The sequence below is a fragment of the Sceloporus undulatus genome, chromosome 4 (genome assembly GCF_019175285.1).
Source record: "Sceloporus undulatus isolate JIND9_A2432 ecotype Alabama chromosome 4, SceUnd_v1.1, whole genome shotgun sequence".
In the NCBI taxonomy this organism is placed as follows: domain Eukaryota; kingdom Metazoa; phylum Chordata; class Lepidosauria; order Squamata; family Phrynosomatidae; genus Sceloporus; species Sceloporus undulatus.
Window position 1 is genome coordinate 184,475,120 of NC_056525.1, and position 19,431 is coordinate 184,494,550.

Consider the following 19,431-nt stretch of genomic DNA (forward strand, 5'->3'; position numbering starts at 1 on the left):
TAGGGAACTGGCCTAACTGGACACTCTGAATGGCTAAAAAGGACTGGGCACAATGGGCTAGGGACCTCAAAGGGACTTCTTGCCTTAATTTGGGAGGACAGAGACTTGTGCAAAGGCCATGGAGTAACATTGTTTTTGGACAAGCTTGGCTTGATTGGAGCCCATATGGAAAGGAAGGGATTAGAAACTGCATTATGAGTGAAGAATTTTGACATTAAATCCATGGATTTCAAAGAGCAGGAGAGCTACAGTGTTCTGCTATCAGAGGAGGACTACACAAGCCCTAAAGAGATTTAACTGAAGCTAAAATCACAAGCATGCCTCACTGAAAATATGCTTCCATGAAATCACTGGAACTTGTTTCTGAATAACAATGGCTAAGACTAGTCTACATAATGGCCAACTGAAGTAGACCCACTGAATCTCTGGGAATTTGGTAAGCAAATACATATATAAATCCTATTGATTCAGAAACTAATATATTTAGGCCCATGCTTTTCAAAGCACATGCTAGAACACTTAATTTCTCATTGGCCATTTATACTCAGCAGATGCAAAAAACAAAAGCCAGTTTAAATGACAAAAATGCCCCTCTCTCCTTGAGTCAACAACAATATTAAAATAAGAGGCTTTCAATGCAGTATTCTGGCCTGTCTAGACATGTATAGTCAGCTTTTACTAAAAGACAAAATTACATTATGAAATTAAACGCATCATCATCACCATCACTATCATCATCAACATCCCTCTAATTGTATTGTAATACTCAGCCCATCTTCAAAAACAGCTCATATTCATTAAATATATCTTAAGATGCCAAATCTAAACTGCCAAGACAGAAATTATTATTATATATATGCTTGCCCTTGGAACAGCAAAAGACAGATTTGAGTGAATGGGGGAGGAAGTAAGATTTTTCTCAGTGTAGTGTATTGAAAGAAAAACCAGTACAGTACTTGTTTCCTGAACTTTCCTGAGTTTATCTCTTCCAGGACAAAGAAAGAAGCAAAGTAGAAAAATAATAATAGCTATGCAGGATTAGATTAAAGGTCTGCCTAGAACAGTATTCTCTTCAAGTAACGCGATGCTCAATTCCACCCTTCCATTTCTTGAAATCATAGCATGCTTCATGGCATCACCCCAACCAGTGTGCTTTTTAAATGGGAGGAAACCATGATGCAAAATCTTGGACTAACAGCCGTGAAGCACCATATAACGTTTTTAAAAACTGCAAGAAAATATCCATCAGCCACCTCAGAGAAAAGGTTCTTACATATGGTAAACATCAGTTATTCTTAAACACAGTTAACAGTATCTCAATTGGAATACATTGTACATATAATCTTCTACATATAAATTTTAAAACTATATGTTGACTCTCCTATGAATTTTTCCGCCTATCTCTGCTCTCTCCCAATTTTCCAGATGTGATTTCTTCCCACCTCTTCTTTCTCTGGCTCTCACAATGTAAAACATGCACACAGACACAGACAAAAACACACTATATGCCAACTTTACTAAAGCAGTTTTTTATTTTTGTTTTAGTGTGCCTTTAAGTAATTTCTGACTTATGGTGACCCTAAGGAAAACCTGTCATGAGATTTTGTGAGGCTGAGTGTATGAGACATGCCCAAAGTCACCCAGAAGGTTTCTATGGCCAAACGGGGCTTCAAACTCTGGTCTCCAGCATCACAGTCCACTATGCCACACTGGATCAAAGGAAGTCTAGTACTTAAATGGCCTAAACTCATCAGATCCTATTAGATTTTGGAAGATATTCAGGGTCAGCTCTAGTTAGTAATTTGATGGGACACTGCCAATGAATACCAGGTGCGATAGGCTATATTTCAGAGGAAGGAACTAGCAAGAATCTGCACTGTAGAAATAACACAACTTGACACGGCTTTAACTGTCATAGCTCAATGCTATGGAATTTTGGGATTTGTAGCTTTCTGAGATATTTAGCCTTTTATTTCAGAGTGCTATGGTGCCACAAAAAGCTACAAACTCCAGGATTTCATAGCACTAAGCCAGGACAAGTAAAGCAGTGTCAAATTGCCTTATTTCTGCAGTACCCATTAGACCAGACCTGCACAACTTGGCAGTAGGTAGTGGCAAAACTTAAAATAGCCTAAACTTCTTTGGGCCACAGATAGGGTTTAATTAAATTAATTAATTAATGGATTGTTTTTAATTAATAATAAATATTATTAATATTAATTCCATCCTCCTCTTCTGCCCAGCTATCTTCTCAGGAGAAAGCCAAGTGGTGGAGGAGCCTTGCTCGTCCTCTTCCTCTGCTCAAACTTCTCCTTGGGAGAAACTGAGTGATGAAGGAGACTTGAGGGGCAAGTGTTTGACTTTCTCCTACTTCCATCGCCCGGCCTTCCCAGTAAAAAGCTAGGTGGAGGAGGACTCTTGCAGGGTGCCTATCCTCCTCTTCCACCTTACCTTCTCCTTGTGAGAAAGATGAGCAGAAGGGAAACCTTGCAGTGTGAGTTCACCTGTCCTCCCTCTCCTCCACTGCCCAGCCCTCTTCACAGGAGAAAGCTGGGCAGTAAAGGAACCTCACAGGACAAGTGTTTGCCCATCCTCCTGTTTCTCTGACTGTCCTTCTCCTTGGGAGGGCCTTCTTTTTCAGGCAAGACTTGATGGAGCTGGCCTGCCCTTCTCTCCCTCTGGATGATGGTGGATGGAAGGAGTGCTGCCTTCTTTTTCAGGCAAGGCCTGATGGAGCTGGCCTGCCTTTCACTTCCTATATAAACTTCAGTATTCAGTTTACTTTAATTTTAACATATCATAAATAAATCAGAAAGAAAAAGAAAAGACACCCTTTCCTTACAGAATCATCTCCTTCCTAACTTAAATAAAATACTGTAAAATAAAATCAGTCACACTTCAAAGCCTGCTAATGCCACCTCCCCCTCTCTTGGCTGCAAATTAGCTGTACGCAGGTTCCATTCTTGCAAGAACTGATCTCTGGGATCTGCTTTCATTCTCTAATTTATATATCCACTCATCCTCAGTTGGAATCTTTGGGGGTCTTCTAATATTTAGCATAGGTCATTATTTCTGCTGTCACCATATGCCAAGCCAGTTTACCCATCTTTTTTTCTATCTGTCTGTCAAAGCCCAAAAATCCCAGCAAGAATACTTCTGTTATAAAGTTAATTTTATTTTCAAGATTTTCTGCATTCTTGATCTTACCAATAAACAAAACTTTTTAGCTTTAGAACAGTTCCACCACCTGTGGAAGAAGGTCCCCACCTTTCTGTCACATTTCCAGCATTTGTTGCTGGCTTCTTCATACATTTTTGACATTCTCTCTGGTGACATGTACCATCGGCACATCATTTTGTAGACATTTTCTCTTAAATTGTAACATATGAAACTTTGGATATCCTTGGTCCATATCTTCTCCAAGTTCCATAAATGTTCGTTATTCCTCACATTCCTGGACCAACTCACCACACATTCTTTGTCCATCTTCTGTATTATATCTCAACAATAGTTTATAGAGTCTTGCTGTCAGATGTTTCTCATCCTTCTTGAAATAACTTTCGGATTGATTCTTTGAAGATTATCGCACTGCGTTCTGAGAACGTTCCATCTCATCACGTGATGATAACGTTCCTGGAACGGATTTTACCGCATTAGAAATCAAAACGTGATCAGAACGGGATCAGAACGGCAGTTTACCGCACTGGGATTCCTTTTTCTTGAAACCGTTCTGAGAACGGTTTGCTATAGCGCATGCGTATTAGATCTTGTGGGCGGTGTACCAATGACGTCGCCACTCTGTGGTTGTTTTGACCCGGAAGTCGTCCGATGACTTCCTTGTGGGGTGTAAAGATGGCGTCGGAGAAAGCATTTTTTTGATCTTGTGAGCATGGTAGAGAAAGAAGAAGAGCGAAGAAGGAGAAGAATGAGTCGCATTGCCAAATCGCTTGTCCTCATTTCGCGCCGGAGGGCTGCTTTGAGTAAGATTGCAGTTATGGCTGCCAGCGGCAATCTAGATATATCCAGTTGTCTGGCATGGATGGCGACCTGGCCTCGCATCCCACGTTGGTGGCAACAACCCCGGGAGCGGACCAACTGGTGGAGTGACGAAGTCCTCCAGCGATGGGATAACGACATGTGGGTTTCTAACTTCCGCATGTCTAAAGAAACCCTTTTTGATCTGGCTAACATCTTAAGACCAGAGCTGGAGCGTGGGGAGTCTAGATTCCGGAGTCCTATCCCGGTGGAGAAGAGAGTGGCCCTAACTATTTGGTGGCTCTCAAGCCCTCTGATGTATAGGAAGGCGGCTTCCCGTTTTGAGGTTGGAATATCCACAGCTGCAGAAATTGCCATCGAGGTGTGCCTTGCTATGGAGAAGCTGCTGCTGAGGAAAACTATCCAGCTTGGAAACTACCACACGGTGTGTATCAATATTACTTTTAAACCTAAGACTTCTGGGTGCAAATGCATTAATTCATATCTACAGATATATAGATTTTGTTTATGTAATACCATAAAGATATGTTTACATCCTGCCTTTTTCTTGTGTGGGAAAAAAAGAAAGGCTTTCAATCACCTTTGCAATTATTGGGGTGGGTTAATGGTCCTGGGCTTGGGGCATGGATTTCAAAGGTGTATCTCTGCTGCTGGCCTCTCTCTTATCCAGATGTGCTGGGGGGGTGGTCCTAGGCTTGCAGCATGCACTTTGGAGGTGCATCTCTGCTGCTGGCCTCTCTCTTATCCAGCTGTGCTGTTGTGGTTTGCAAATCTGGAAAAATGTATCTTGATATGTTTGTAAGAGTTGATATGTGAACAAGTAACATCTGGATTCCCCTTCAGTGTGTTCTAGGTATATAAAACATAATAATTTCTATTGTCCTTGTTATGCTTTTGTCTCTGTGATCCCAGTTTCATATACCAATAACAATAATAATAATAATAATGATAATAATAATGCATTATCTGATATGAAATATATTTTCCCCCTTTTTCTGATATCCCAAATTTATTATACCTTTGCCTTTTTTCAGATTATGGATGGATTTCAGAGACTTGGATTCCCACACTGCATAGGAGCTATTGATGGCACTCATATCTCTGTTTGCCCACCGCTGGAACGCAGAGAGGAATACATCAACCGCAAGCAGGGATTTTCAATTGTTCTGCAAGCAACTACAGACCACAGTGGAAGGCTAATCGACATAGAAGTAGGGAATTGTGGGAGGTCGCACGATAGCCACATCTTTAAAAATTCCGCTATCTGTGAAGTGATGGATGAAGGCTGTTTTGTGCCCGGAAATCCCACCCTGCATGTCCACGATGTAGCCATTCCACCACTGATTATAGGGGATGGTGCCTACCCAATCAGGAAATGGCTAATGACACCATATCGTGGAGAATTAACACCTGACAAACTTGCTTATAACACTGCCCATTGTAAGGCAAGGTGCGTGGTGGAGAGATGTTTTGCGCGATTAAAATCTAGGTGGGGTTGTCTTTCTGGTAGACTAACTGTGAAAGAGGAAAATTTTATCTCTGTGGTTACAGCATGTGCCATCCTGCACAATATTTGTGAGACAAGGGGAGAAGTCCTTGATCCCGATGTTGAACCACCTGCGAAAATTGTCCTCCCTGCTTTCGCAAATAACACCAGAGGACACTCTACCGATCACAAAAAAGAGGGTCAAGCTGTAAGATCTGCAGTAACTAGCATTATTTTGGGTCGGTAACACCAGAAACTGACATTATTTGATGTTTTGTTACATCACCTCGGTTAGGCCAACAGCATTGATCTGTTCAAAAAGTTTTTTCTTGGTTTACCTTTGTATCAATCTATTAATGTTGAAATACATGCGTTTGACAAGGTGTCTTGTACAACATGTGAATAACTTTACAAGACGGCAATGTTGAATCACGGTACTTTAGAATCTTTTTTCTTTTACCTTTTTTTTTCCAATCGGGTTCTGCTACTGGTGTATATATTATTGTGGGTTATAAATACCCGACTGTTATAGATTAGTGTCATTGTTTACCCAAATTTTGGAAATCTATTTTGTAGTGTTAAACAATTGCTATATTGATGTTTCAAATATCATTTTTGGGAATATAGGAAAACAATGGTGTAACAATGGATTGTATATATTACATTTCTAATAATACATCATGGTCCCTACCATTGCAATGTTAGACTGTGAAGACCTTAAGGATAATACCAAACTTTAAAATCAAAAGGAAGGCTGTTCTAGAAACCATTGCTGTATAATATTGCTATTGCTGTGGAAATGTTTAAGTATATTAAGGATGGCAGACCAATTGCAGATAACAAAGCTGTATTTTGTCAACATTATAACTTCACATTTTTAAACACGAATAAATATCTTTTCTATTTACAAAAAAAAACGTCTGGTGACTTCTTTTCCATTATGTAAGGAAAGCAGGCATTGATATGAACTGTACACTATATACATTATGTGAGAACATATCCATATGCACATGGTGACATACAAACGTTTTCCTTAACAGGGAAAGTAAATTTTAATGTGGTTCAAGGAGAAATGGTTAAAGTCCCTCTTTATCGGGCACATAACAGGGTAAACATAGAATTCAGAAACATTTGTGAGGTTTCCAAACAGAACCTTTTCCCTATAAATATTTTCCCTTATGGGGAAAATATTTTTTTTTTCTTGATTATCCTCCCAGTACGAGAACTGCATGGTTTATTTTGTTTTTGTTGAGGTGCAACCGCGCATTGCAAGGAAGATGTTCCAGCATTGCTCACACATTGCACGGTTCCAATGCAGCCTTCATTCTGAGGGGGATCAGTGACTTCCACAACATTCTGAACATCCCTGTTGATGTTCTCTACTGTGTTGTCATCATCTAGAATGTTACTAGTAGGAGTGACAGGACAACCATCAGGAGCATAAGCAGGAGGAAGTTCATCAAAGAGTTCAGGGGAATTGTTCCCTTGAAATTGCCCACCAACATACGATGTGGATGGTTGCTCCTGAAAATCTGTACATACAGCTGGGCCTGGTGTTGAGGGAGGAATATCACCCGGAGATGCCCTGAATGATGTGTGCATAGTTCCTTGGGCGACAGAAACATGTTGTCCCGTTGGAAGTGAACATTCATGATCTACTTTCCTCCGGTACAGTTCAGTCATGGTCTCCATGTACTGCAACATTCTCTGTCTGTCCTGTGCACTTCTCCTAACATCTTCCTTCATAATATTTACAAGTTCCATTTCTGTCCTCCTACAGTCTTTCATGCTGTCGTGAACAATGTCCATGAACCGTTCCTGTGTTCTCCGGGTAAGCTGGGCCTCTCGACTAGCACTCTGCATTATAGTGCGCGCAATATGTTCTCCTCTTCTGGCGCGACGATTCCTGTTCCTGTTTGATCACAGTCTTGTTCCAGGAGACAGCAATACATTGGGTTGTTCCTGTTCCTCATCGGGATCGTTACGTACTGAAATTAAAAAATTTGAGAAAATAGATTAAGCCCACAGTAAGGAAATGTATTTCTTATGTTAGCATCATGTTATGGGTTTTAGACAAGGAATTTTCTTAGAGAAGCAGATACTACCTACCATCGGTTCCACCGCTGGTACCATCTGCACGTCTTTCCAAGTGTCCCAATTGTTCTCCAGTCGCACCTTCAAAGTGTACCATGAAACACAAACGTTATTTATTTTGAACACTTATACAGGTTCACTATATTTATTACCACAACATAGATCCAGAAATTGGCATAAATTTATATACTACTACCTGCTATTTGCGTAGGTCCACTTTCCAAAATGGTGAAAGGAATATTAATGATAGTGTCATCGAGACAAGTGTCATCAGAATCTGAAAAATGCAAGGGGAAAAAAAGAGTAAAGCATTTGTTATTTTAAAAAAATAATAATGTTGTCACGCACATAGCAGAAATGATCGGGCATTACAGATGGGCTACTTGCCTTCATCACTGTCTTGTCTGGTAGTTGTTTCCTGGGTGCCTCCATCGCCTGTGTTAGCCATGGAGGTGGATGCGGTTTCCTCAGTCACATTTGTGGTTTCACCCTCCCTTTCAAAATCAAGACTTCGGGATAACCTATGAGGGGTGATGCTAACATCCCCATGAAAGATTTCCTCTAGTTCCCTGTAAAAGGGACATGTAATAGGGTTGCTTCCACTTCTCTGATTATGTTTCACAACCTTTCTATACTCAAATCTCATTTTTTTGGATTTGCTTCTGCATTCCTCTGCAGATCTGACATGGTTTTTCTTTGCCATTTCATCAGCTACATCCTTAAAAATATCCAAATTTCTATAATTCTTTTTTAATTTGTTCTGCAATTTTTGTTCTTTCCATATTTCTAATAAGGCCAAAACTTCATTGGCACTCCACACCCTCCCCCTTGCTTGTGTGGAGGCACCACTTTCGGTCACTGCATGGCTATCCATGGCTTTCCTAATGACAGCAAATATAAAATAATGCTGTCTGCAATCTAATTATAGAGGTTGTGAATCAAACGTCTGCGGTATCACTTAGCTGCTGCTGCTGGCTCTCTCCACTCCCAAACTCCCTGCACAGCAGTAAAAGCACTAGGGGGCGCAAGTCTATATTTTCGCGCCAAGAATCCCTGCACAGTGATGACGTTGCAAATCCATCTTCCCGCTGGACCTTTGCAGAGTGGCCGAAGTTCTTGGGAAGCAGTGATGGCGCGTAGGAAGGGTTCCACGTGGGCAAATAAGGAGATAGAACTGCTCCTTAGAAGTGTTAGGGGGAGCGGAAAATTAAAGATGCTCATGAGGTCCCGTTCTATGCCCATTCTTCCTGTGCATAGAGAGGTAGCAGCGCATTTAAAAATGCATGGCTACAACCGCACCGTCGAAGAGGTATTCATGAAGTTCAAAAAAACGCGTGATACCTTTTTGGACAGTGTGATTAATTTAGGGCCATCACCTCCCAAAGAAAAACAACCACCCTTCTTCAACCAAATGAAAGAGCTGTGGCTTATGGCCGGGAACCATGCCTCACAGGAAAAAAATCCCTCGGGTAAGTTTGTAGCTTTACAAGTAAAGGCTCATTGTTGCATGGTATGCCATGGAATTCTCCCAGTGTTGTAGCCATAAGGAACAGTTGCTAAAGACAGTCACTATAATGTCATGTTATGCTATTTCCCTTATAAGTTTCCAAAAGAAAACAATACAGAAATGGACTACCATCCCTGAGGTCGCCATGCCTTTCCAAGATAGGAAGGGATAGATGGGTGTAGATATGGAGGATTAAAATATTAGACAACAGCATTGCCACTCTGTATTCTTATGTATTCTATCTGCAAAAAGATGGAGAAATTTTAATGTCCTACATTTTTAGTTGTATTATCGACCTACACTTTTTCTAGAGTATTCTTACTATGGTCAATGCACAATTTCTGATTTAGTTATCTCTTTACTTTTTTATATGGATCAAAATGCAGATGTTACTGATGAACCTGGCACAAGTGCAAACCAATTGGGACCACCAGGAATCCTTGCAGCAAGTGACATCTTGCAAGAAACCCAAACTCTGGCAGAACTTCAACAATCAGGTGAATTTAAATAAATATGCATTGTCTATTTCAAAAAAAGAGTGGTGATCATATAAGCATTAAGTTTCTATTAATAACATATATCTATATACCAAAAACCTTAATATAACGAAAACGTAACTTAAAAGACAGTAAATAGCAAGAAATATAAGAAAATATTGTGTTAAACAGAGAATACATTGCAATAAACTGTCTTATTAAATGCTATTCGTATATTTCTTTTTTCTGTACAGTGCAATCTTCCTTGAAGACTCAACTAAACATTAACAGAAAAATTGTTGGAGTCCTTCAGAAAATGGATAGACGAATGAAGAAATTAGAGAACATTGTTAAAGTGAAGCTGGAAAACACATCCAACACTTAATTTTATACAGAAATGTTATTGTTACTATTTTGTTATGTTTTTTTTTTATTAAACCTTTTGTTGACTTGCATCCAAAGTTGGATATGGTACAAGAATATTGTTCCAAGGGAACCAGAGTTATTTTTACCAATTTTTATTCCCCAATTTGTGGGTAATCTTTTGTTTGTTATCACGTTTTGAGAAGATTGTTTTGTTTAATTTCGTTGAAGTGTAATAAATGCTATTTATATTTAATAACTCGCATCTGTTGCCATGCTTAACAGTAGTGTCCTGTACTTCTATATAAAAATACCTGTTCAGACTGGCAGATTGATAATTTCTTGAATATCATGCCACAAAGTACAGGAAATACACACTGCCAAGAGCATGAAAGGTATATAGTTTCATAAAGATAGAGTTAACAGAACAACATTTTTCCATATTGCTAATTCGCTTAGCTCTGAAAAGCTATCATTCCAAACATTCAAGGTAGAAGGTGGTATGACATATTACCAGTAGGCCCCTGTAAAGTTAGCCCACATCATACTGCTTCTGTTTCACAGCCTTTACATGTACTTTGTGACCAAGAAGTGTTTTCATGCAAACAATCAAAAATGAATGGTGAGTGGCCATACATGTTATTCTATTCATGCAAGTAGAAATGTTCTACAAAATAAAAAATTATCCCAATTAAAAACAATGGAAATACATTGCTGTGTACACTGTAAGCACTTGGCAAATAAAGCTTCACAGTTATAAAAATAATAATAATAATATCCAGGCAGAGAGTGTTGATATACATGGTTGCTTGATGATCCATCAGCAATGGTAAGTTTTGAGTGGCAAACTGTGCAGTACTCTAAACAAATAGTAAAATTAGTTAAATTCAGATTATGAAATAATATCTGTAATACATTACAGATTACTGATGAAAAAGAACATAATTCCTGAAATCCAGAAATGATCCCTTTTTTAACATGCTGGAGGGAGAACAGTTCTTTGAAAATAATTGTACCAGCCAGCAATGAAAACCATGGTCAACATTACACATAAACCCACTTCCTCAGATGTAATTTTGGCTTAGGTAACACTCTTCTTTAGGCTGCTCATGCTTTTCAAAGAACAAGATCTTTTTGCATATTAGCCAGCATGCTGCCAATCCCCAGCACACCCTCCATGGATGTCTATACTGTAGTGTGGGAAACTCCGCCTTGCATGCATTTCTACATGGCCCCCTCCCTTTCTCCCAAAATGGAAGAGACCTTCAGGGGACACTGGGGAGGGAAGGGTTTTTTTTCCTATTTCTTTTCTTTCACCAGAATGTGAGGCGGGGAAGTTCCCCGCCCCTTTTTGTGCAGGCCGAAATATACTGTCATCCTTGTAGGTCACATACTATGAGAACAGAGTCATGACCAGCGGTCTTCTGACAGCCAGTAGAGCATCTCATGAGAGGCTTTACTGGTGCTCCAGAATACTGTCCGCTGAAAGGAACTCCTTTCATGTCTGTGTGTCACCTACAAGGATAACAGCATACAGCGGCATGTCGAGCTCCCATCACAGGAGCCACGACTGAGCAATTTGGCATCAAGAGCACCCTAGACCCCACACATTTCCACTGTCTTTCGTGTCATGGCGAGAATCGCCGTTCCTTGCTCTATGACATCTCTTTCTATGGTCGATCCTATACCGTTTGTCCTGGTGCCAGCAACCCGCTCCTTTTGTTGTTATGAGCTCGTTTTGTCCAAAATTTAAAGCTAATTTGCATATATTTCCCAGCATTCCAGCACCCCTCATCCATTATGGCCTCCATGGCTTCAGTACCCAAAACCCGGCCATCCAATAGTCTCCTTGTCCCCGTACATGTGACCCCGAACAACCAATCCCCAGTCTAAATTCGCCCCTAAATGCCTCCCTTTCCTCTGTCAATCATCTGCAGGGGGAGGAGAAGCCCCAAAGCTGAGATGGAAAAAGCCCCATCTGTCATAAGCACGCAGGGAGCCCAGACCGAAATCCTCTGAGCCCAAAAGAGGTTTTAAAAAGACAAAAAACACGTAAACCTTCAGGTCTCCCCCCCGCTCAGAAAATTTCCCCCCCTTTTCCTTGTGCAGCCCTCGGGGTCACTGCATCCGCGGACCCCAGATGTCCTTTAAACACCAGCCCCCTGATATCATGGTGTATTGTGCCAACACACAACAGAGATGGGTCACTTACACAACTCCAGAGATAAATATGTCTAGACACATTGCAATATGCTGGCGACATAAGTCACTCTGTGACAATTCCGGAGACACTTGTATCCTCTGCTTTTGCGACTCGGTAACAGTTTGCAAACATGCAACCTGTGATACTTACTGCTATGCATTATGTCATTTAATGTCTCCATTTCTGCTTTTTTCTGCCCGTGCACAGAAAAAAAAAACCTCACACACGTGTGTGTGTGTATGCAGAGAATAGGATAAAATCCTTTTCTCTAAGACGGGGGCACGTCATACATGGGAGAGCAAATAAAAAATTAGTACGCTCTAGGACTTTGGAGGACTAAAAGAGAAGGGCATTCTTTCAGCCAATCAGGAGACGGAGGAAGGACGGAACGGATTTGGGAACGGATAAGAATACCGCACACACTTCTCTTGGAACGTTTTCATCACGTTTCAGCTCTCTGGGAACACATTCAGAACACATTCAAATCCGTTCTCTCCTGGAACACATTTGGAACACATTTAAGCGTTCTGAGAACCCGATTGGAACACATACGTGCGGTATACTCAAATGCGTTCCGTTCTCATCACGTGATCAGAACGTTCTCAGAACCCAGTGCGATAATCTCCTTTGTCAGCTCAAAATTCAAATTCTTCATATCTAACTTAAATCTTTCTAATATTTGTAGATAGGGGAACCATTGTATAGCAAGGTTTTCTTCTTCCAATTGCTTTCATCCTTTTAACTGAAAGCTTCCATTTTCTTTATTCTTTTCTTTACTTTATTCAGTAAGTTCTTGTATGTTGGCCATGTGTCTGCAATTCCTTGGCCTCTTATGGAAAAAGCTTCCAAAGGTGATATCTACAAAGGGATTTTACAACATAATATCCATTTATATTTAACCCTCACTTTTAACAAAGATTTCCTGAGCACATAATTGGTTTGACTGGCATACACAATTTTTAAAAATAATTTTGTGCATAAAACAACGTTTGTGGACCCTGGACCACCAGAAAGCAAAAGTGTCATTATTTCATCCATCCACGTAGACAATTTTGGAATATTCCAGATTTTGGAATTCCAGATAAGGGAGAGTCAACCCGCACTAAAGTGCAGCATACCACTTTAAAAGTCTCTTCTGCCACATCTGTAAAGGCCTGTTTAAATAAAAGGTTATTGGCCTGTGGCAAAAAGAGAAGGGAAGAATAGAAAAGGTGCTTTTCATTTAAAGGTTCCAGGATACTTTGCAGTAAATCATAAATGTTTTGTAAATAATAGTCAATGAAATAATTGCATTGTCACCTGTAGGATAGCATTATTCCCTTCTCATTGACATGACAACAAAAGTAAGCCATTTTGAATAGGTTTGGAGTTGCCCAACTTTACAGTGTGCATGAGTATGTGTGTGCAGCACATGCATTCATAGGGGTCAAGGTATCCTCTTGTACCTTTGGTGGGAGTTGTAGGCCTGAACTCAATATTCTACTAAAGCCATGTTTTATGAAATAATACATCTGATCTTTCTGTTATCTTTCACTCTGTACTAAAACAGTACTACCTGCTTTTTCTGAAGTTCTACTTGATATTTTTAGCATGTTTTAGCCTTACTGATTTCAGGTCTCTCCCAGATGGCTAGATCCCTGTAGGGTTTTAAACCCTTTATGACACAGAGCTTTCTCACCTGACTTCAATGTTCCCAGTGGCATCACATCAAAACTAGGTTTTTTAATACTAGAGTTGCTCAGGGACAATGAATCTGACACTGCAAGTCCATGGTACATAACATCTTACAATCATTTGCCACGGAGAAGAGTTGCATTATTTAAATTATCTTCTGTATACACACACACACAGAGAGAGAGAGAGAGAGAGAGAGCAAAAAAGGAGATTTATCAACTAGTCACTACACTGATCAGCACTTTTAAAATGCCTTAGATAGATGGAGTTTTAGATAGACAGTGACATCCTCTGTAGAAAAGATACATTTGTATTTCAAAGGGTTGCTCCTACTGATTAAATCATACTTGACAACTTATCAAAAATATGCTGCTATGGAACGTCATTTATTTCTCTGCTCTATGTGCTTCATGCCTTTCTGTCTCTAAAGGATCTGCAAAACCTAGATGGCAAAGAGCTGCAATAAATATTTGAGAAGTCCAAGAAAAATATATATATATTTCTACCTGAAATATTGACCAGTCCTCTGGATGTTTCCATTAATGACATCATGTTCTGACAGAGGTGTGCTACTCCAGCTGAAAATTGTTTAGTTTCCACTGAATTATTATTACTCAACACACAGTTCTATTTTTAGACAAGTTCTGTACTAAGTCCAATAAGAGTAGCATTTGCTGGAAACTGAAAGTACTGCACATGTTTAGTGCAAAAACAGGGCTTCTCAACTTCCTATTCAAGTGGGAGCACATGGGGTGCTCTCTTTACTTAATGCTCTCTTTATTTATTCTTTCAAGCAAGGTAACAGAATATGCTTTACAATTAAGAATTCTAGAACAAAACAAAAATGCACAAAATACAGAGCAAATACCATAGTGGAGGTTATCTGAGGAACATTGAGGGGACAGGGAGGGCACTAATAGAATAAATTATCTGACTTGAGCTTTTCCATTTTCATTAAGTATGAGCAGTTCCTGGAAGAAGTGGAGATAACTTCTCTAAGCCTAGGAAACATTTTGCATGTGTGCAGTGTTTCCCCTGAGAACCACAATACCCTTCTTTACAACCCCAAGAGATGTTCATAATGGCTTATGAGAGACTCTTAAAATAAAATAACACTCAAATATAGCACAGGAACAGATTTCATACAGTACCTTATGGAACCAGAATTTTTCAGCAATAATATTATTCAGTAGTATTTCTTGTTGCACTTCCCACAAAACACTGCTGAATCAAGGCAGTTAGCAAGTGGTTCTTACTCAACTCATGAGAGAAGCAACCATCCCTTGTGGAAGGCACTAAGTACTTTATTGTCCACACATGCTGCTCTTAAAGGACTTTCACTTCCCATGAATTCTCTCATGCAATCGTCTTGCAACAACCTGGAAAGGTAAATTGGTATCACTATTCTTCCTTCCCCAGATTATCCCTCATTTACAAAGTTGTAACATATTACAGTAGGCCCAGTATCCGCTGGGAATTGATTGATTCCAGGTGCCCTCATGGATATCAAAATCTGTGGATGCTTGAGTCCCATTAAATACAATGGCCTAGTAAAAGGGTGTCCCTTATATAAAATGGCAAAATCAAGGTTTGCTTATTGGAATTTACATATTGCCTGCATATTTTCAAGCAGTGGATGCCTGAATCTGTGGATAAGAAAACCATGGATATGGAGGGTCCATTGTATGATGCAAGTGAAAATAGTGACGTATCTAAGTTCATCTATTGAGTTCATGGCAGAAGCAACATTCAAACCACTTTTCAGGTTATAGCTCGATCTTCTATATGAGCATAAGATTTTTTATATATTTTAATCAGGAATTTTATTTGAATGGAATACTTCTAGTGGATAGTTGGTCATTTATATTTTATTAGATTTCAAAGCCACAAGGGAATATTTTTAGTATCTTGTTGAAAATAAATTAGCTGCTCAGCTACCATATCTGCTAATGAGAAAAGACAGAATTCCTACTTACTCATCAACTAATTAAAATTGTCTATTTAATCAATGTAATGGATTGTAGGTGTATTTTATTTTTCAAACCCACCTTAAAAGAATAAATAGCTCTAAAACTGCACACATTTCTGCAAAGAAAAGAATTATGGAATATATATAAACCCACACAGATACAGACACCTACCTATGCCTTTCTGTTGAATGCACATAAATGGACAAATGCTTTAATTATGAACACAGAAGATATTAGGGAGAAAGACATCAGATAAAATAATTTTAAAAAATTATTCAAACCAAAGTAAAACTACACTCATACAAGTCTTGCCTTCTATGCAGCTGGAATTTTCTACAACATTTTCACTAGAGCACTTTCTACTCTTGATGAGACAAGATGGTTGTCAACATGAATACTATTTTGTTCCTGCAGCAGTAGGAGCTATCAAAATGAGATTTTCACATCAAAGCCAGAACTGTTTCAGCCTACATGTGCATAGATGGCTCTTAGTTTCCAGTTTAGAACTTTACATTCCTAATGATAGGAATAGTGACTTTCCCAGCTAATGAACATGAAAACTGGAAAGAACAAACCAGTAACAAAAAAGGTGTTTCAAAAAGTTTGAAAGCTGGAGAAACAAAACCAGACTGCACAAAACCCTCTCCTACGCAGCTTGTACAAGACCTAATTCTTTACCCTGACGCCTGCTGGCTAGGAGGAATACAGTTGCAAAGAATATTAAAAGGTGTACTGCATTTTGCTCTCCCTGTTTAAAAGCTTGTTAGCTCTGAGAAATGTTTGGATGGATTCTTGACACGTCTTATTTTAGAGCCTGGCCCAGAACCACTTTTGTTTTTAAAAAACTTACAGATGACAAGAGGGAAAATAGTATATTCATATTGTAAACAATACAATCTTGCACAGATCTTTTCAACATTTATTACCATTGAATTAAGTGGGGATTCTCCCTAGATAAGCATGTAAAGGATTCCAATCTAAAAATTATTTTTTGTGGTATTCACAGAAATAGTTTATGTGCATGACTTTAGTAAAATAAAACAAGAAAAGGTGGAGTCTGAAACTAGCTATAACAAATTAAAATGCACAAACCAGTTTGATACTAGTCTTTTCACACATAATTGGCTCAAAGTAACAAAATCTATGTTATGTTTTTTAAAACTATATATTTAGTAGAAGCAAATATTAATGATCTCCAACTGATCCATATCTAGTATTTCCCACAAAAGCCTCTACAGGATAACAAAGAATGGGATCAGGTAGTCTTCCTGGCATGTCACTCTGTGCTAAGCTGCTCTCAGGGATTTTTGGGTCCGTCCTTTCTAGTATATCAAAAATGATCTGCAAAAGGAGTTCCCACCTCTGAGTTAGATAGCCTTGCAATGATGAGAGCAGTTCCACAATGAAAAAAAAAGAAGCATCCCAAATAAAAGCTAGTAAACTAGTAGCTAGTAAAGCTAGTAAGACACAGTAACAAAGAATCACCCAGTCTTCTCAGCCTAAGGACTACATCCACAGTCCAGAATTGATGCAGTTTGACACCACTGTAACTGTCATGGCTCCATCCTATGGAATCCTGGGGTTTGTAGGTTGTTCCGGCACCAGAGAGAGAATAAATATCTCACAAAACTACAAATCTCAGAATTCCATAGCATTAAATGGCCACTTGCATACTGTAAGTAGTCTTGTGATCTTTGGCCCAGGAGGGGACATTTTGAATAACTAGAGGATGTGCATGGAATTGGGGGGGGGGGGCTATACTGGGGCCTGCCAGCATATCATGCCCACCCTATTAGAAGGATTATTGAGAATGTAACCATAGAGAGAGCACTATATTAATGTTAAATATCAACATTATCCATTTTCTACAGTGGGCTGTTTCTGCAGTTGTCAAATTCACTAAATTGCTCTGTTTCTGCAATTTAAAAAAAATGAATATTGTTTCACTTGAAAACCTCAAAGAAGCAGTTTTCCATTTAAATATGTATCAGAGGCCTCTACACAGTTTACCTTTTTTTTTTAAAAAAAAATGCTGTTTTTCTAAATCAAAAGTAAACTTCTTGTCATTTCTGTTTTCCACTTCAGTGCATTTTTGGCAGTACTGTACATGAAGCCCCTAAAGTATGACAGAAGATTGGTTGTCATACCTGTCATATTCGCCCCCTCTTCTACACATTTTTTTAAAATAAGATTGTTCTAAATTATTCCAACATGATCCCAAAGATAAGGTATTGTGCCAGTTTTAGTCAAAACATTAGAAGAACCAGAGGTTCTTGATCCTTGCTCTAAAGACCTGCACCACACCGACTGAAACTTTATTTGTTTATTTCTATTCCACCTTTCTCCTGAGATGGGACATAAGGTGGCTTACAAAAGTTCAAGATAAACATTTAGTTTTAAAAACTAATTTACAGAAGTTAAAAACAATTCATAAACAATGTCATTAAAAGCCCCATTGTAAAAATAGTTTCAAATATATTTCAAACATAATTTTAAAGAATAAAGGCTCACAGTGACTGCGATCTTAGGCCGGTTACAAACCGGCACTTTAGTGCGTGATGAGCACGCACTAGGGTTACAAAAGGGCGGTGCTTCTGCACCGCCCTAACCCTAGTGCGTGCTCGTCATTCACTAAACGGCGGCAGCCCTTCCATATGGCCGCCGCCGTGAGGATGTCACGGCCGCGCCACCTCTAGACGGGGCGGCGCGGACGTGACGTCCTTGCTCCGCGCCAGGGCGCTTAGTGCACCCTGAACACGGAGCAGGAAGGAGCTCCGTTTCAGAGCTCCTTCCTGGTTTAGTCCGCTGGGTGCAGCCTTCAGACGGCTGCGCCCAGCGGACTAAAAGAGAAAGGGGCCAAGCGGCCCCTTTCTCTTCTCCCCGCCGCTGCGGGGTGTCCTTGGGGCTTGAAGCCCCAGGGAAACCCCTTTTCAGGCTGCGGGGAAGCGGCGTTTTGCTGCTTTCTCGCAGCCTGAAAAGTGGCGGATTGGGACCTGAGCGGCTGCCGCTCTGCACACTGAGGCCCCGATCCGGCGGGGAAAGGGGTGGATGCAGACTGCCCCAAATGGGCGGTCTATAACCTGCCTTAGATTGCTTCACCACAGCATTAATATCCTCAGGCAGAGGAATATTATCTCTACAGTTAATATCAACATATGTAACCTATGTGTATCAATGATCAACATGCACGACAACCATAATGCAACTGCAATGTACAATGCATGAAGGCAATAAATTATGCATATTCACATCCTACTGTGTTTACATTAATGTATTATCACATGTATTACATAATGGTCCAACATGTGCAACTCTGTTTACACCACCACCAGTTATATACGGTTGTTGTACAATGTCTAAAAACAAAAAATGAATTTGGGATCTGCATACATAGTGCACTTTATGCCTCTGTATGAAACTAACAAGATACCAGCTAGAGTTTCCAGTATGTTCAGAAAACACTACTACTCCGCCCACACCTGACAATGCAAGAGGTTGAATTTCGGATCTCCAGCATATAAAGCATAAGTAACTGAAATATGTTCTAATTTGAGACTGTATGAATCCTACATTAAGGAATCATAAAACTTGCTTTCAGGACAGAAAAATGGCATAATAGTGAGCAACTGTGCTGGGGAGAAGGGGGCATTCTCCCCTCACAC

At 39.7% G+C, this 19,431-nt stretch overlaps 2 protein-coding genes across 4 annotated transcripts in view; both read right to left on the reverse strand.

Moving 5' to 3' along the window:
- Positions 1-19,431, reverse strand: part of DOK6 (docking protein 6) — a 299,546-nt gene that overhangs the window by 258,017 nt on the left and 22,098 nt on the right. The gene's annotated exons all lie outside the window — the stretch shown is intronic.
- LOC121928562 (zinc finger and SCAN domain-containing protein 29-like) lies at positions 7,417-9,476 on the reverse strand. 2 transcript variants are annotated; one of them, XM_042463444.1, is made up of 3 exons: positions 7,964-9,476; positions 7,770-7,853; positions 7,445-7,657 (listed from the first exon to the last, which is right to left on the reverse strand). In XM_042463444.1, exons 1-3 carry the CDS (start codon positions 8,448-8,450, stop codon positions 7,584-7,586), a joined length of 645 nt encoding a protein of 214 aa, XP_042319378.1. In that variant the 5' UTR covers positions 8,451-9,476; the 3' UTR covers positions 7,445-7,583. The 2 variants fall into 2 exon arrangements, 1 of the variants encoding a protein (XP_042319378.1); XR_006103521.1 differs by having other exon boundaries at positions 7,417-7,657; positions 7,773-9,476.

Coding starts and splice junctions, on each gene's coding strand:
- LOC121928562 (XM_042463444.1), bottom strand. CDS start 8,450: ATGGATAGCCATGCAGTGACCGAAAGTGGTGCCTCCACACAAGCAAGG. Junction 7,854..7,963: donor CAGACAAGACAGTGATGAAG/GCAAGTAGCCCA, acceptor TGCATTTTTCAG/ATTCTGATGACACTTGTCTC. Junction 7,658..7,769: donor ACCTACGCAAATAGCAGGTA/GTAGTATATAAA, acceptor TACACTTTGAAG/GTGCGACTGGAGAACAATTG.